We start from the raw sequence: 15112 nt of genomic DNA, 5'->3' as shown, positions 1-15112 counted from the left end.
CCTCCTGAGTAAGGGATCACAGGCATGCCCCAACATATCTGACAACAATGTATGCCTCATTTTATTTTATTTGGCTATTTTAAACAAGGTTCTGATACTTCGCCGAGGCTCACTTTGAACTCCCGCTCCTTCATCAAAAGAGCTGATATTATAGGTATTTGGTACCACGCCTGGCTAACGATGTGTTTTAATAAGAATGCCAGGTGTCTCTGGTCTACGTGCATATCACAAAGCAGATCTCATAAAGGCAAAACAATAAATAATAACAATACAACAATAAACACAAAATTACAATATTAAATAATGAAACAAGTAAAAACTCTCAAGCCCTCATGTTAGGATTGTCCTGGCATGAAAAGTCTATTTTCAATGCCTTTATTTTTTCCCTCATCTAAGTTTTAATTTCCTTTTTCCCTGCAGTCCTGGGGCTTGAGCTCTGGGCCTGGGCGCTGTCTCTGAGCTGCTTTTAATCAGAATGCTACTCTGCCACTTGAGCCACAACGTCACTTCTGGGTTTTTTTTGAGTAGTTTATTGGAGATAAGAGTCTCATGAAACTTCCGGCCTGGGCTGGCTTCAAACTGGGATCCTCAGATCTCAGCTTCCTGAGTAGCTAGGATTATAGAAATGAGCCTACCGGCCCCCAGCTCCTCATCAAAGTTTTAAATTTTGCAACCAGTATTTATCAGATTAACAATTTTTATAATTACAGACAACAAAGTACACTATTGAAGGCATATGATTTGGCAAGTTTTGACACATTCATACATCCTTAACAACCAACAAGGCTAAAAATAATTAATATACACATTAGCTCTCAAAATTCCTTGTGGACTTTTAAAAATTGCTCCTTCCCATTTTTTTTCACATCCTCTTGTCATCTACCTAAGCAATCACTCTGCATTTCCTATTTTTTTACATAAGTAAAATGAAAGCACATTATTTTGTGTGTGATATCTTCCATGTTCCCACCAGTTTGCCTATCAATGCATCTATGGATACGTTTGCCTTGTCTCTAAGCTAGAGTTATTACAAAGAAAGCTTGTAGGAGCCTTCATGTAACATCCTATAAAAATGACTTATTTCTCTAACAAATTATCTTGACCATCTTTGTATCCCTACAGTAGTAGATATTAAGTTCAGGGCCTTTGCACACCACCCACACTTTAAGGCCTTTTGTTTTAGTTTGTTTTTCAGATAAGGGTTTCCAGCTATCTTTGCCTGGGCTGGCCTTGAACAAGGCTCCTATTCTTTTACCTCCACCCACTGAATATAGTATCTTGACCATTCTGTTGAAAATAAGCTGTTCAGAGATAATGCTTACTGGAAGCTGCTAGTTCAAGTCCTCATTTTTTCTTTCAAAGTTTTCTTAGTTATTATCTCAATCTTCTGGATTTCCATATAAATTTTAGGATCATTTTGTTAAACACTTTAAAAATGCTGACTCAAGCTGGGTGCCAGTGGCTCACACCTGTAATCCTAGCCACTCAGGAGGCTGAGATCTGAGGATCACGGTTCAAAGCCAGCCTGGGCAGGCAAGTTCACAAGACTCTTATCTCCAATTAACCACCAGAAAACTGGAAGTGGTGCTGTAGCTCAAGTGGTAGAGGGCTCGCCTTGAGCTGAAGAGCTGAGGGACAGTGCCCAGGCCCTGAGTTCAAGCTCCACAACTGACCAAAAAAAAAGCTCAGATTTTGATTGAGATTCTTCTACTGAATACAGATATCTATTTGCAAGAACTACGCTCTCAACAGTAGTTCCTCAAATGTGAGCAGGGCAGAGCCTTCCATTTACTCAGGGACAAGTACCACAGTCAATTCTTTGCTGATTGACATTACATCCTAAAACTTTTCTAAACTCATTTCTTGGTTCCAGTAAGTTTTGTATAGATTTCGTCAGATTTCTACATATAGGATCATGCCATTGGCAATAAGTACAGTACACTGAAGAGGAAACAATTATTTCTTCCTTTTCCCATATGGATGCTTCCTCCCTCTCCTCTTGCTTTAATTGTACTCTCAGATCTCTTCAATGATGTATCTTTATTTCTGTAAGGGGAAAAAATTACTCAACTTTTCACTCTCGAGTATGATGCTGGCTGTAGCATTTCGTGAATGTGTAAGTGGACGTGAATGCCTATGCGTTAGCTTTTTTGTTTCACTGTGCTACAGGGGCCACCAGGGTGTCATGCATGCTAAGCAAGGCCCCTAGGTTTTTGTTTGTTTTCAAAGTATCTCCAGGGTTCACATGACTAAGTCAGTAAATAATGATAATAATAAAAGCCACTGAGCATTAATTTGAGAGAGAGAAGAATGTTTCTGTTGATTTTGAGGCTGGGTGGGCACTGGTTTCTCATGTCTGTAGTCTAGATACCCATGGTTAGAAGCCAGCCGTCATTTCCAGCCAACCACCTAAAAGCCAGAAGTAGAGGTGTGGCTTACGTGGTAGAGTAGCAGCCTTGAGCAACAAAAAGCTCAGGGACAGTGCCCAGGTTCTGAGTTCAAGCCTCAGTCCCAGCATATACGTACATCAATGACAGTTTTAATATACAACTAATGTACATTATTAAAAAATTTCTAATAAAAAGAGCTAGAAAATAACCTTAGCATTTTGTCTTTTACAGCAGTAACAATAACACCCAAAGTGATATAGATACATAGAAACGTTCTTGACTAGAATTTAAGGGTTATAGGCAATGTAACTAACTGGAGATACATATTGAGAGGAGCCAATACTATGTAAGTAACATTTCTTTGAGACATAAATTAATAATTCCAAACAGAATCTCGATAGGCTTATGTTTGAAATAGTAAAATGATTTTAATGTTCACCTGGAAAAAGGAATCTGAAAAAAGTAAATAATGAGAATTCTGAGAAAGGAGCAAGATTAACTACTTCTATATGGTCAAAATATGTACTATGAGACAATAGTAATTAAAATAATAGGCTGATAGAGCAAAATCACCCATAGAGATGGACTTTCAAACCAGTGGAGGAAAGAAACTGAACATATGACAGGTACTAATCTAGCTCTTCAGAGGAGCAGTGTGGAGGGCTGGCAGGGTGGAATGGATTGAAAAAGCGCAAGTCCTACTTCATTCTTACATCAAAATCAATTCTAGACAAATACTTAAATGTAAAAACAAACTAAACTCACTGAAGGACACATGAGTAAATTATTCATATTACCTGAAAGTGGGAAAAGCCTTTCTGAAAATGACATACATTAGATGAAAGCATATAACGATAACAATTTAAAAAACAAAAACCAGCTGGGTGCCTGGGGCTCATGGATGTAATCTTAGCTACTCAGGAGGCTGAGATCTGAGAATCTTGGTTCAAAGCCAGCCCAGCAAGGTAAGTCTGTAAGACTCTTATCTCTAATTAAGTACCAAAAAAGCCAGAAGCAGAGCGGTGGTTCAAGTGGCAGTGTATTAGCCTTGACAAAAAGAAACTCAGGACAGCACCCATGGTCTGAGTTCAAACTCCAGGACCAGCACACACACACACACACACACACACACACACACACACACACACACACACACACACCAAATAGATCAACAAAAAAAATCACATAAAGAAAGCCAAAAAATAGGGGAAGACTAGACCTATGTCTGGTTCACACTTGTAATCCTGTTAGGGAGGCTGAGATTGAGCAGATCAAGGTTCAAGACCAGCACAGGCAAAATGTTCATGGGACCCCACCACCATCAATAAAACGCTTAGTGCAGTAGTACACACGTCATCTCAGCTATGCAGGCTGGGTAAATAGGAGGACTGAAGTCCAGTCTGGCTGAGTACTTTAGTTACAAAATGAAACTGAAGTAATAAGGCCTAGGGATGTGGCTTCAGTGTGTCTAGCAAACCTGAAGCCCTAAGTTCAAATCTCAGAACTACCATCTCAGCAATGATATTATGGGAAATAGTTAAAACTTCTATTACATGGATAGTGATATATACCACACACACACATACACACACACACACCTCCTTCCCTGGCTTCTTTAGTGTCATGCTTAGATGACATCATATATATTCACTAAAAATCCCAGATGACAAAGCCCCTCCTAGAAAATAATGAGCACAAAATATAAGCAGGCCATTCAAAGAAATTTAAATGACTGAGAAACACAAATGTAGGCTCAACTAGTATAACAAAAAATGCAAATTGTCAAAAAGATAAAATAGCTGTCCCTTAGCCTCTGTCCCTTGAGTATCGGTGGATGTTCCTTTATATAGAATGGTGGAGTATTTGCTTATAGCCTGTATACATCCTGCCCATATTTAATCATCTCAAGGTTGCTTTTACTTTTGTCCCTTAAATATTCTGTCCATTGCTTCAATTCTGAGGGAGAACTCATGGTTATGGAGTTACTATTCTCATTTGACTATTTTGGTCTTTCCTTCTTTCTGTTCATTCTCATTCTTTTTGCTTGTCAGAGCTATACACATTTTAAAAAAGAGTTGTAATACCCAATACATGGAAGCAATTTGCATAAAGGCTGCATTACTGTAAGAGAATAATCAAGTGTCATAGCAAAGATACTTATTTCTCTTCTACTAACTAGTGCTAATGTGAATGTTCCAGAGCCATCTGGACAACTTTGTAGAGACCTTGCTATGATTGCAGGACTCTGTGATTCTTTCCTTTTTTTTCCCTTGCTCCTCCTTTCACAGCCTGATGCTGTGTCAAGCAATCCTACAGGGGCAGGCTAGCACCTCCTCCAAGGATTTTTGAGCTTTGGGCTCCAGGATTCCAATGAGCCCTTCCACATGATGCTATCTTGCCTCCAATTGATGAAGCTTCATTGTGACTTTCCAGGCTGGTGTAACCTATGTCACAAGAGACAAGTCATTTCTTGTATGAACAAGGTTGTACTATCCATGGGATCCTGGCTTCTTTTCTCTACCTGCACTATATTGAAGGTAAGGATGGGGGTCATTATGTCATAAAGCGCTTAAGACAAGGTAGCTTGATGGCAAGCTAAAAAAAAAAGACCTTTTTCCTGTTTCTCCATCAACAGTACAAGGCTACTGTACACAATATATGAATATGCATATAGTGCAGCATATAAACAATTTTTTTTTTGTTGGTCATGGGGCTTGAACTCTGGGCCTGGGCGCTGTCCCTCAGCTCTTCAGCTCAAGGCGAGCGCTCTACTGCTTGAGCCACAGCGCAGCTTCCGGTTTTCTAATGGTTTATTGGAGATAAGAGTCTCACAGACTTTCCTGCCTGGGCTGGCTTTGAACCATGATCCTCAGATCTCAGCCTCCTGAGTAGCTAGGATTACAGGCGTGAGCCACCAGTGCCCGGCTAAACAAATTATTATAATACCTAGTTTATAACACAACTTACATCTAGGTTGATCAGTACTGGCCTTATTCAGAGAAAAGATTTCTTTTCATGACTTGTAACTGAAAAGTGATATAAACTACTTGAAAGATTCTCCTAAGTCTAAATGAGATCACTGAGAATATAAACTAAGACTTGACGTAATATTAAAAAGAGGGAACTTATCATTCCATCCTCATATTTCTCTTTCCTTACACTGGACTTACTTTGTTTTAACCCATTTCTTAGATTAGGCAGGAATGACTACATTCCTCTCAGTAATCACCTTTCACTCTGAAGGGACTTAATGCCAAGTGAGTGAGCACCTTCCTGACAGATGGTGGTGTTGGAGAGAACATTTTCTAGGTGTTTTTCTTTTCTTTTTTGGGGGGCGGGGGGGGGCAGTTGTGGGGCCTGAACTCTGGGCCTGGGTGCTGTCCCTCAGCTTTTCAGCGGAAGGCTAGCGCTCTACCACTTGAGCCACAGCGCCACTTCTGTTTTCTTTTTGCTTATGTGGTGCCAAGGAATCGAACCCAGGGCCTCATGCATGCAAGGCAAGTGCTCTACCACTGAGCCACCTTCCCAGCCCCGATCACCCATTTTTGTAACCAATGCAAGCCAGAGCCCTCAGCGCCCCCTAGTCTCAGCACAGCTCATAGTGAAGCGAAGCGATGTGACCCAGGCTTTCTCTTCAGGACCAAACAATTCTGGTTTTAAGAATCTAAAGTTCCCAGCCAATTATTTTGGAGCAATGAGGAAATCCAGTTCTGTCACTTACCAATGGGGAATATTCTTTTTGTGTTCTGGTTGTTTTTTCTGGTACAGAGGCTTAAACTCAGTCTCTACCATTTGAGCTACACCTCCACTTCCCAAATTATCTTCCCAACTACCCTTGTGAGCAGAAGCAGAATGCTTTTTTAAGGGAAGGTAAAGGGAAGCATTACTGAGGCTTGCACTCACAATATCACTTGTTTTCCTACACAAGCCTGGTGCTCTACCCTTGAGACCCTTTTGGGTCCACGTCCAAGGGGATACACTCTTGGGAAAAGGATTGTTGGTGATTCCACTCTTGTATGATCACACAGTGAACAAGAGCTACAATGTGACTAGGTGATACAATCTTACAGGACCACCATCATACATGGAGCCTGTTGTTGACCAAAATGGTGTTGTGGTCAGGCAAGGTAGTCATGTCTCTAATACCAGGACTGAGTCTGAAGCAGGATTACAAATTTGAGGCCAGACTCTACCTCCAAAAGGAAAAAAAAAAAAAAGAGGGTGGGGAGGGGAAGCCATGGTGTGATATATGGCTGCAATTGCATTTTGATACTTAGATGCTAGTTTCCCTAATTTACGTTTAAGTTTTGTGAAGTTAATAAAGTATATGAAAATACTTTTCTGTATTGTCCAAGACACACTGAACTACAAGGATCCATTTCCTTATGAAGAACTGACAATACGGATGAATAAAACAAAAAAATCTTTGTGTTGACTTACGATTCAGACCTGGATGCATGAAATATAGTATTATAATTATTTTGAAGATTTAAAATAGGGAGAGAAGCATATATAAGTACCTATTACGATGTTGGGGTCCCAAAAGGCTGGTGATCTGTGTATTAGAGACAATCAAGTGAAAGTGATAAAGTATGCTTCAATCAAGATACATTTTTAAAAAGTACTATATAAAAATATGTAATTATAAATTACAATTTCTTATATAGTACTTTTTAAAAATGCATTGGCTATTGGATATGTTTTTAGTATATTTAGTATTTAGCAAAAATATTTACACTTGCCTTGTAAGTTTTGTTTCTTTAAATGGTTTAAACCACTTTTCAAGAATGTTTATTGCATTTATACTGTTTCATCGCAGAAAGGCAAAGAACTACTTTTTTTTTTTTTGGGGGGGGGGGGGTCCAGTCGTGGGGCCTAAACTCTGGGCCTGGGGGCTGTCCCTCAGCTCTTCAGCTCAAGGCTAGCACTCTACCACTTGAGCCACAGTGCCACTTCTGGCTTTTTTCTTTTTGCTTATGTGGTGCTGAGGAATCGAACCCAGGGCCTCAGGCATGCAAGGCAAGCGCTCTACCACTAAGCCACCTTCCCAGCCCAAAGAACTACATTTTTATGTTTGTGAACATTAACAGACTGCTTAAAGCTGTACAATAAATGCTGATCACCCTAGACATTTGGTTTTAAGCAAATCTGAAAACAGTGACTTTTAAGAGGGTTTAAAGTATAATTAAAATTTTTATTAAAAAACCATACTCAAAGAATATGAAAATATGTATTTATTACCAACAAAGTTGCATTTTGAACAGTTTTTAATCAGTTACACACATGTACACACATAATAGCAGGATGAAATTACATTTTTTTACATACTAAAAAGGTACACACTTCAAAAAAAAAGCAGGCATGTGTATGTCCAAGATAATCAAAAAGCAGCAAGAAATTTTTCTTCTTATTTTGAACATGGTAAACCTTTTAACTGAGACTCTCTTTAGGCAAATCACTGAAGAGTCAGTAATCAAAATGCTTAAGGTTTTAAATATTTTATTCATCAAATCAGTCTTTTACTTCAACTCTAAAAATGTAAATGTAATTAAAAATTCAAATTTGCAGAAAATATGACATTATACTGTGCTCGACGTACGATTCTTTAATATCTAAAATGATACACAATTTATCCTTTACCACCTCAAATTCAATGTAAAATGAAATATTAATTTTGTCTAATAGAGAACTACAAATGTTTACAAAACAAGGTATGGAATAAGTATTGGCATATGTAAATTAAAATATAATTGGGTATTTCATTTTCAAATATGCGTACTCTTCAATTTTCCTTTTCACACTGATGTTCATTTTGAAAAAAAAAAAAAAAGATGACTGGTAGCAATTCAGACAATGAACACGCTATACCAAGCACATAATAGTAAAGACATTACAGCTGAAAATAAGTAGCAACAGAGGGCTTGGTAGCATCCATTCACTATGTCACCAAGTATTTCAATGTTTAGATGACTTGCTCAGACTGGTAAAAATGTTATTTTAAAATATTTTCATATTTCATGCATTAGATTTAGTTTAAGAGGGAAGGGCTCTTAAAATTTTTTGTAAGGAAAAATACCTTTAAAAGAGATGTCTAAGCAAGAGGACATAAACTCACACACAGTTGATTGCTTTTTGTAAGAATATAAATTTTGATGGCTATTTAATAATATACAAAACCTGAAGTAAATTCAATTTTTCAATTTATTTAGGCTAGCAAGTAAATGAAAAAAAAAAAACTAATTTTTTGTCATTATCAGCACAGATCCAATCTGATCCATTACTTAACGGCATGTCTTGTACTAATCTATTTCTTACAAAGTCTGATATTTAAATGTAGAGAATTTGGCACTATTAATTAGCATAACTCGAGATAAATGATTTTCTTTCAAGATTGAAGAAAACAAACTAGATTTTTAAGATAATGGGTAGATCAACACTGTAAGGACGGACCTACAAATTTAAATTAAAAAACATTATGGTTTTAAACAAATCAATGCTTTTCCCTCACTCTTTTCATAGCACTGAGAAGTTTCAAATACAAATAGTAAAAACCAGTATATGAAATCTTAAGAAAAATCTCTAAAAATAATTATAAAAATGCTTTTAGAAATTTAAAATGTAAAATACAATTGACTTGAAATTAAACAAAACAACTAAGACTCCCTCCCCCCCTACGTCGGACACACACTTTACAAAGTTATTTTTTAAAAACCTATCACCTGATTTGACTGTCAATCTTATAGCTGCGATTCTGCATTGATCTAATAGCCTTTCAAAGTCCTGCACCATTTTTGAAGCTTAGTGCTTTTTTTCCCTATGAATTACCATCAAATTGTAACATCAAATTATAACATCAAATTCCATAAAACTTCTTTTAAAGGCCCATACAAGTCTACTTCCTATAAAGATAAGGTAACGTTTTTAAATAGGAAGTGAATAGGATAAATTCCTACCCTTACATCAGATGTTGCCATATGTATTTCTTTAAATTAAATATAACACTGGGAGAAAAATCAGTATTTAAATTCTGGAGGCATCTTTATGCTGTAAATGTAATTAAATTTATTTGCAATTAAAGTTCAGGGCTACTATGTCAAACAAACACCCTGTGATTTGATAATCCCTGTTCCATCCTATCTTTAATTTACAATAGTAAATACCTTTAAACATGGGAACCAAATGACTCAGAGCACTAATGATTCATTCAACCAAAACTGAAGACTTATCTTTTTACTACTAGATAATGTTCCAGAAAGCGAGTCATTGTGATCTCCACTTCATCAATCTATTTGTAGTTAAAAGCAGGCTTCCAAAAATAACCAATCTTTCTGTTTTAATAAATCTGCTAACTTTTATTCAATTGAGCCACACAGACAGTTAAAAGAAAAATTCCAAAGGTTCCTTTCTCCACTTTCATTGAGAAGGCTGAGTGAATGTGATGCGGCGTCTCCGCCTTTGGAAGGCCTTTAAATTCCACCTGTTTGGTTCCAGCATATGAGGACCATTGTAGACAAACAACACTGTCATTTTTTCAGAGTAAGGAAGATTCTGCAGGAGCTGTTAGCATGGAAGCAGACAGATTGTCATATAATACTATATACTGAAAATCACAGTTTTCCAACTTCACATGTGTACAAATATTTTATTAATGAAACTTATGAAGCTTGGGAGCATCTGTAATCATGACCTGAATCAGTACAGCTAAAGCCTGGCCTAATAACTCCTAGAATAATGGACATGCCTGGAAATCTTTTTTATTCCTATGAGTAGGTGGTGTTGGGATATTTTATTCATGTGTTAGTAGGTGGTGTGGGATACTTATGATTTCCTCTGGGTCAGAGAAGAGTAAAGTGGCTGGCAATCTGTGCAGGATCAGGGACGGGACAGGACTGGTAAAAGGGAGAGGGCTACAGCTCTAGGACTTGCATTCTTCAGTCACATGCAGTGCCACAATAGGGACTTGTTTAGAAGAGGAACAAGTGCTAAAAGCAGGGAGGAAATCTTGGCCCTATAACGTAATATGCCTTCTACTTTTCTTCCTTGGATAATGAGGTTTCTGATGAACTATGTCACTAGAATTTGTCCTTATATAAATGTTTCTACATTTATAATCATTTTAACTTCTTTTTTTCCTTGGGGGGGGGGGGGGGGGGGGGGGAGTCTGGTCATGGGGCCTGAACTCTGGGCCTGGGTGCTGTCCCTTAGCTCTTCAGCTCAAGGCTAGGGCTTTACCACTTGAGCCACAGTGCCACTTCCGTCTTTTTTCTTTTTGCTTATGTGGTGCTGAGGAATTGAACCCAGGGCCTCAGGCATGCAAGGCAAGCGCTCTACCACTGAGCCATGTTCCCAGCCCTCATTTCAACTTCTTGTTTAGGAGTGTGTACATATTGAGAAAGCATCTGCCCTGCATTAAGCCACAGGGGATTTTCAGAGTATATGACAAACACTTTGAGGTTACTTATTACCTACCTTTGGTGTAATAAAGAAGTACTGAGATGTGTTTTCTTTACAGGCCGTGTTTACAACCATTTCAAACACTCTCCGTTCATTGATTGGGTCCATACCCTAAACCACAACAATAGTAATGATTATATTTATGTCTATTACAAGATACAGTAAGATCTACAGAAAGAATACTCACTGTACCTGATTGATTTCATCAACTACTCTGAATGGACACCTATTAAGCTCCTGAAGTGCCATCAAGTATAACATGGTGGAAACACTTCTTTCGCCTCCACTTTGATGATGAGGAGTCAATTCATGCAGTTGAGTACTACTTCGAAATTTGACTCTGATTCGAATTCCATATTTATCATAGTCTTCCTATAAAACATTTAAGAAGATAAAAATTTTTACTGGTAATTTCATTTGGCTATTTGAAAACAGACTGATTTAATCAACCATAAGAATAAAGAAATCAAATAAAGTATTAAGCAAACAATTGCCATTTAAAGATTCCAAGAGCCTCCAAGGATCTAGTTAGACAAGAAAAATTTTCAGATTATAAGTAGTTTTTCCTGTTCTGGAAAGGTACCATGTATTCAATTTTTGTTTTGACTTTTTGTTTTTTTTTTTTTGTTTTTTGTTTTGGTAGGATTGAATTTAGGGCTATACTCTTGCTAGGCAAGCATTCTACTACTTAAGCCAAACCCCAAGTCATTTAGTTTGTATTTTTTTTCGGAGATAAGAATCTTAATAATTTTGCCCAGGGCACTACAGGTGAAGATATTTAAAACATAATATGGAGTGTGTCATGACACTTTTCTACTAGTGAAGACACTACAGAGGGATAAAAGTTCTCCCTACTTCTGCTGGCCATTGGTGGCTTACTCCTGTAATCCTAGTTACTCAGGAGGCTGAGATCTAAGGATGACAGTTAGAAGCCAGTCTGGGCAGGAAAGACTGTGAGGCTATTACCTCCAATTAATCACCCAAAAGCCAGAAGTGAGCCATGGATCAAGTTGTAGAGTGCTAGTGTTGAGCACAAAAAACTCTCAGGGACAGTGCCCAGGCCCTAAATTTAAGCCCCAGAACCATCACAAGGAAAAAAAAGAAAAAGAAAAAGAGCTCACCCTACTTCTGTAGGTGACTTAGTGGCGCTGTGGCTCAAGTGGTAGAGCGCTAGCCTTGAGCTGAAGAGCTAAGGGACAGCACCCAGGCCCAGAGTTCAGGCCCCACGACCGGACCCCTCCCCCCCCCCCCAATTTTTTTTTTTTGCAATGAATATGCTCAGTGTTCTATACATTCTGCATAAACAGTCTGCTTAAATTTATTGTTTTTAATTTAATTCATGTTATTTGTCATTTCTAGGTCTCTTAGGTTCTGATTTACTTTTAAAATGAGATACAAAACACTAGTTAAAATAACTAGGGGATGGTGTAATGGCTCAAATGGTAGAGATCCTACTTAGAAAGCAAAAGGACTTCAGCTAAAATCCTAATACCACTAGGTATTTAATAGTTTTTAATAGCTTTAAGGTCTGGGCTGGGAAGGTGGCTCAGTGGTAGAGCCTGAGGCCCTGGGTTCGATTCCTCAGCACCACATAAGCAAAAAGAAAAAAGCCGGAAGTGGCACTGTGGCTCAAGTGGTAGAGCGCTAGCCTTGAGCTGTAGAGCTGAGGGACAGCACCCAGGCCCAGAGTTCAGGCCCCATGACCGGACCCAAAAAAAAAAAAAAAAAATAGTTTTAAGGTCTAAGTCAGTGCCTGACCAAGAGATAGAATGCAAGGAACATAAGCAACTAAAATCAATTCTTAAAATCTTTAAAAAAATTCATTCATTTTTAAGAACAGGTGTACTTACTTTTAATATTGTATTTTATTTAATGTATACATTCAAGGTATCACTTGACATAAATCACAATGTAAATATTGTTGCAATATTTTGTATTCTTTTTTCATATCAGAGCTGTGAAATGTGATATGTATTATAGTCTTAAGAGCACCTTTTATATGCTCAACATAAACAGTTTTGTTTGTGGATAGTAGTGACTGAACTGGGCAGAAGAGGCCAAAGATGAACAGAAATAATTCCTTCTACCTGTAAATGTAAGGATTCTGGTAGGCTAGCTTATAAGTACCACTGTTACTGTTTGCTCCTTTCCCCACACACACCAAAATATTAAATAAATTAGTAATAGTTTTAATTCTCAAGGTTTACTTTTTAACTGACTGCATTTCTTCCATTTACTTCTTGGCTATATCCGCCTTCACTACTAGTTTTGTTTTGGGCTCTACGACCCATTGCTTTTTCCTTTCTATCATAGATACTTCTAACATGGACGGCTCTGGAGCCCAGAAGAGAAAGGGAGCGAAGGTACTGATAATAGTAAAAATGTCCATTCTTCGGAAGCCTAATGGTAGATAGAAGAAATTCAGGGAAAGGTTGGGAGGTATAAGCAGTGCAGTTATTACTGCACACAGAAAAACTATCAAAAACAAATAGCATATGACAAAGAAACACAACAAAAACATGCATGAAGACTTAAATGCTGGAATTCTTCCTCCTCCTTCCTAGTCCCCTCCTCTTCTTTTTCTGTGGTGCTGATCCCAGGGCTTAAATTCAGGGATTGGATGCTGTTCCTGAGCTTTTGTGCTCAAGACTAAAGCTGTACCATGTGAGCTACAGTTCTACTTCCAGCATTTTGGTGGTTAATTGGAGAGAAGACTCAGACTTTCCTGTGCTGCATGGTTTCAATTGTGATCCTCAGATTTCAGCCTCCTGAGTTGTCAGGAGTACAGGTATGAGCCAGGCAAAGATAGGATTTCAGTTCAACTTCAGTAGACTTCACTGTGCTTGCTCAATCATATTTATGTCTCTATGTTCAAGCTGCTACTAAAGATATTGCAGTTACTTTCAGTCTGATGTCGTCTCAGGAATCAAATTTACTGGTGAGCTTAGGCTCTGGGGTCGGGTGTGGAGTTTGATTTTTTGTCATGTGAAAATTATATGAACTTCTGTTAGCTTCAGTTTCAATTTGCTTATGAAACTGGATAAAAGAACCTGTGTTATAGGACAGCTATGGCACAAAGGAAGCATGTTAGTAATTAAATAGTTACTAAAATAACCTGAACAAGCCCCAACACTGAAAAACAACTACTATGGTAGGACCTAGTATCTTAAGACCTAGAACTTAAAAATGAATTGACATTTCATACTTACACTCCACACTAGCTAGATGAAGGGGTTATCAGGCAAGATAACCACAGAAGAGTAAAAGCTGTCACTTTGCTTTACATTTATGTTTGTAACATAGTATAAAATACTCTTTATAATCTCCCAGGTCCTCATGCATGCTAAACACACATTCTACTACTGAGCTAAACTTCTTTACACATTATTATTTTCTTTTCGGTACTAAGCATTCAATTCAGACCACCACACTTGCACTCTGCCACTTGTTCCAGTCCTTTTACTTTTGAGATAGGGTTCACTTCAAACTTACAATCCTCTTGCCCCGTTACTGAGATTACAGGCATGTGCCACACCTGAACAAGTAATTCAGTCTTTTATTTATTTTTTTGAGTGAGACTTGGATTTTGAACTCAGCTTTGAGTTTGCTTAGTTTACTTGCTCAGCTAGCACTATATAACTTGAGCCACATCTCTAGTCAAGCCTTTTGATAATTATTTTTGGAAATAGAGTCTAGTAGAAAACTTTTCTGCTTGGAATGGTTCTGAACCTTGATCCTCTGCATCTCAGCCTCCAAACTAGACATGATTACGGACATGAGACATCAATGCCTAGCTTAAATTCTTAACTCTTGATGAAATAAATTCCAATTTTACCTCATTTTCTGTATGGAGATCAACTTCACCAGCACACTGCATGGAACTAAAAAAGTTGCTGAATTTTTCATTAATTTTTTCTACTAGCTCCTTTAAGGGATTAAGCCATCTTTCTTTTACCTGTAAGTAAACAAAATATTAAATGCAACTTCTGAAGTATTATTTTATTTTTGCCAGTCCTAAGGCTTGAACTCAGGGCCTGGGCTCTTTCCCTGAGCATCTCTGTGCTTACGGCTAGCCCTTTATCACTTAAGCCACAGAGCCACTTGTGGCTTTTTCTGTTTATGTGGTACTAAGGAAATGAACCCAGGGCTGCATGCATGCTAGGCAAGCACTCTACCACTAAGGTACATTCCCAGCCCAAGAAGTATTATTACATTTTAATATCTAACATTAGATAAAACAACTTTTCTATCAGTAACAAACTGTTCAT

At 37.9% G+C, this 15112-nt stretch overlaps 1 protein-coding gene across 2 annotated transcripts in view; it reads right to left on the bottom strand.

The window, feature by feature from the left end:
- Positions 1 to 7609: 7609 nt before the first annotated feature.
- Positions 7610 to 15112, bottom strand: part of Smc5 (structural maintenance of chromosomes 5) — an 80404-nt gene continuing 72901 nt past the window's right edge. For both annotated transcript variants that reach the window (XM_042699347.1, XM_042699348.1), the window contains 4 exons: positions 14680 to 14799; positions 11037 to 11216; positions 10860 to 10955; positions 7610 to 9947 (listed from right to left, as the gene is read on the bottom strand). In XM_042699347.1, coding sequence (XP_042555281.1) covers positions 9804 to 9947; positions 10860 to 10955; positions 11037 to 11216; positions 14680 to 14799 — 540 coding nt within the window. In that variant the 3' untranslated portion in view covers positions 7610 to 9803. The remainder of the gene's footprint in view (positions 9948 to 10859; positions 10956 to 11036; positions 11217 to 14679; positions 14800 to 15112) is intronic.

The sequence above is a fragment of the Dipodomys spectabilis genome, unplaced genomic scaffold (assembly GCF_019054845.1).
Source record: "Dipodomys spectabilis isolate Male_0828 unplaced genomic scaffold, ASM1905484v1 ptg000241l, whole genome shotgun sequence".
Taxonomy (NCBI): Eukaryota; Metazoa; Chordata; class Mammalia; order Rodentia; family Heteromyidae; genus Dipodomys; species Dipodomys spectabilis.
The sequence above is the reverse complement of the archived record's forward strand: the minus strand, read 5'-3'. Positions and strand labels throughout refer to the sequence as shown.